This window comes from Arachis ipaensis, chromosome B09 (genome assembly GCF_000816755.2).
Source record: "Arachis ipaensis cultivar K30076 chromosome B09, Araip1.1, whole genome shotgun sequence".
Taxonomy (NCBI): Eukaryota; Viridiplantae; Streptophyta; class Magnoliopsida; order Fabales; family Fabaceae; genus Arachis; species Arachis ipaensis.
Window position 1 is genome coordinate 92575338 of NC_029793.2, and position 2310 is coordinate 92577647.

General features: G+C 34.6%; 1 protein-coding gene across 1 annotated transcript in view; it reads right to left on the reverse strand.

Moving 5' to 3' along the window:
* Positions 1-2105, reverse strand: part of LOC107618631 — a gene marked incomplete in the record, with an annotated part of 2640 nt that extends 535 nt beyond the window's left edge. Inside the window, 4 exon segments of the mRNA XM_016320744.2 lie at positions 974-1045; positions 1545-1742; positions 1825-1899; positions 1970-2105. Of these exon segments, the coding sequence (XP_016176230.1) occupies positions 974-1045; positions 1545-1742; positions 1825-1869 (315 nt within the window).

The window sequence follows — 2310 nt, forward strand, 5'->3', positions numbered from 1 at the left end:
CCAATCAAAGTAGAGAGGTAAGAACATCATCAAATTGCAATGCCAAAAACTATGAACATCATTTCATGCAGAATGTTCCTTTAGCTAATGTTCCTTTAGCTAATAGTACTTTGACAAAAGTCAATTTCGCCATATCTTTGGGTCAGGAGGTATGAACTGGGCAAAACAAAGTTGAGACTAGTGTTAGCCATTTATCAAACTAACAAGGTTTCAAATTGGCTAGTTCAGATAGTTAGTCAGTAATTGTTCAAAAAGGAACAAGCTTTTCATTTAGCTTCTCAAAGCTGAGCATTGAAAAGCCCTAGAGAGAAGTATTTTCATTGATGGCATAAAATTTGTCAAATAAATACATTCATCTAAAGAAGTTATGATTCTATGATCAAACTTCTATCGGTGAGAGAATGCATGTTCTTTCTACAGTGGCCTGTATGTGTATGCTTAACATATACTCCAGTATCAATCACACTCAGTTAAATTAGCAAATGTAATTCCAATTACGCAGAAAACTACTACAACTGAAAATGACTTTTGTATCATACTTGGTCTGCGAATGATATACTAACAAAAAAGAGTTACTCTTACACCCATATTATATGAGTTTATTAACTCATATTATCTATGAAAGAAAGACAGGAAGTAGTGGAAGAAAGGAAGAGAGAGGAAAGCGATAATTAAGGAAGAAAAATAGAATTATAAGGGAACTTTTGTAAACTCAACATAAATTTATCTAATATTTAAATTTCTCCACCATTTCCTTAACTCCCATGTACATTTAAAAGTATACAGTTATGTCTAGACTGAGGTACTAATGCTGTAAAATGGAATAATTGTAACTAATAACTTCATCCCAATGTGAAGATATTTTAGTCAAATTTTACTACCACTAGTTGCCTTATGATAGAGAAATTCAATTTAACGGATAAGTTCATGTCATGTCATGTTTTCAGTATATTAGTCCAAACTCCCAACTCACTTTAATCCGTCTTCCACCTGCAGTTTCGTCTGTTGAGAACTCAATCATTAGCGAATCAGCATAGGGAAAGCGCTACAAAATTATGAATGTAAATAATCAATTCAGCTTAAACTGAAATTTAAAGTGTAGACACAAAAGGTTTCATGACACATTTATCTGGAGCAGGAATATCATTATTTGTTCCCCATACCATAACCACCAGTCAACCAAAGCAAACATTCAAAGATATCAATGGACCCCCCTATATCATGACTACTACCAACAAAGCTAAATCTTTTTGCAGTTTTGACTTTAGCCCTAAGTTAAAGCAATCATATATTTCCAGAAGTTATATCCTTTTCCAGATTCTGTTTTCATTTTCACTGATTTCTGTTCTCATGATTATGTAAAGAAAAAGAAACAAAAAAATTAGGGTTTATCATATCAAGGTTTGACAAATTTCGATTTCTATTTTGCAGGTTTAGGATACAAATTAGGGTTGCTTAAACTGTTATGAAAGCTAAGCTATTCTAGAATCACCTAAACTTTTGGAGAACTAGAACTACCTTATTAGAATAAAATTAATAATTACCTTGAGAGCTTCTTGAATGATGGGGTCTTTCGCTGGATTGAAGAAACACCATGTGACCCCATTTGAAGAATTACTGCTATCATTCTTATTATTATAATTCATATTAATAGCACTGCACCCGAAATTTCTGCTGCTTCTGCTGGCTATGAATGAGGGTGACGATAGCGGGTTTAACCTAATTTTCTGCTTCGATTTCCACTGCGACAGTACAAATAAGTTGGTTAATTAAATAATACAAGAAGAAGACGAAGAAGAAGAACGATGAAGAAGGAAAACGGACCAAAGTGGATGGAAGTGGAAGATGAGAGTGAACCACAAGAGACATAGTAAAGTAGTTACAGTTTCCTTCTTCAATCTGCAGTGCACAGCCACGAACGAATCACGCTTAAGCTTGACACAAATTGATAAAAATCCGAATCTGTTACCTATATTTGTTTCCTCCTTCCGACTCTGGAATGCAATTGAAATGGAAAGTGTTGAATGTAGTCCATTAAAATTATAAAAAAAAAAAAGAACGGAAAGTGGTTTTTAAATGGGTCCATTTAGTGTATAGATGTATAGATTTTTGTTTTTATTGCATCTCCTATGGACATGTGGTGTTTTTTGTTGGCTGGAAGCAGCTAGCCGTCAGGAAGCTGGCGAGGCTCATTGGAGGGTTGGGTGAGCCGGCTGGACAGGGTGATTCAGAACGAGATTTCGTTCTAGAGAGTTCTGTTGGTGTCATAGTTAGGCCTTTTGGTTTGTTCCCAAAAAAGAATGGATGTAA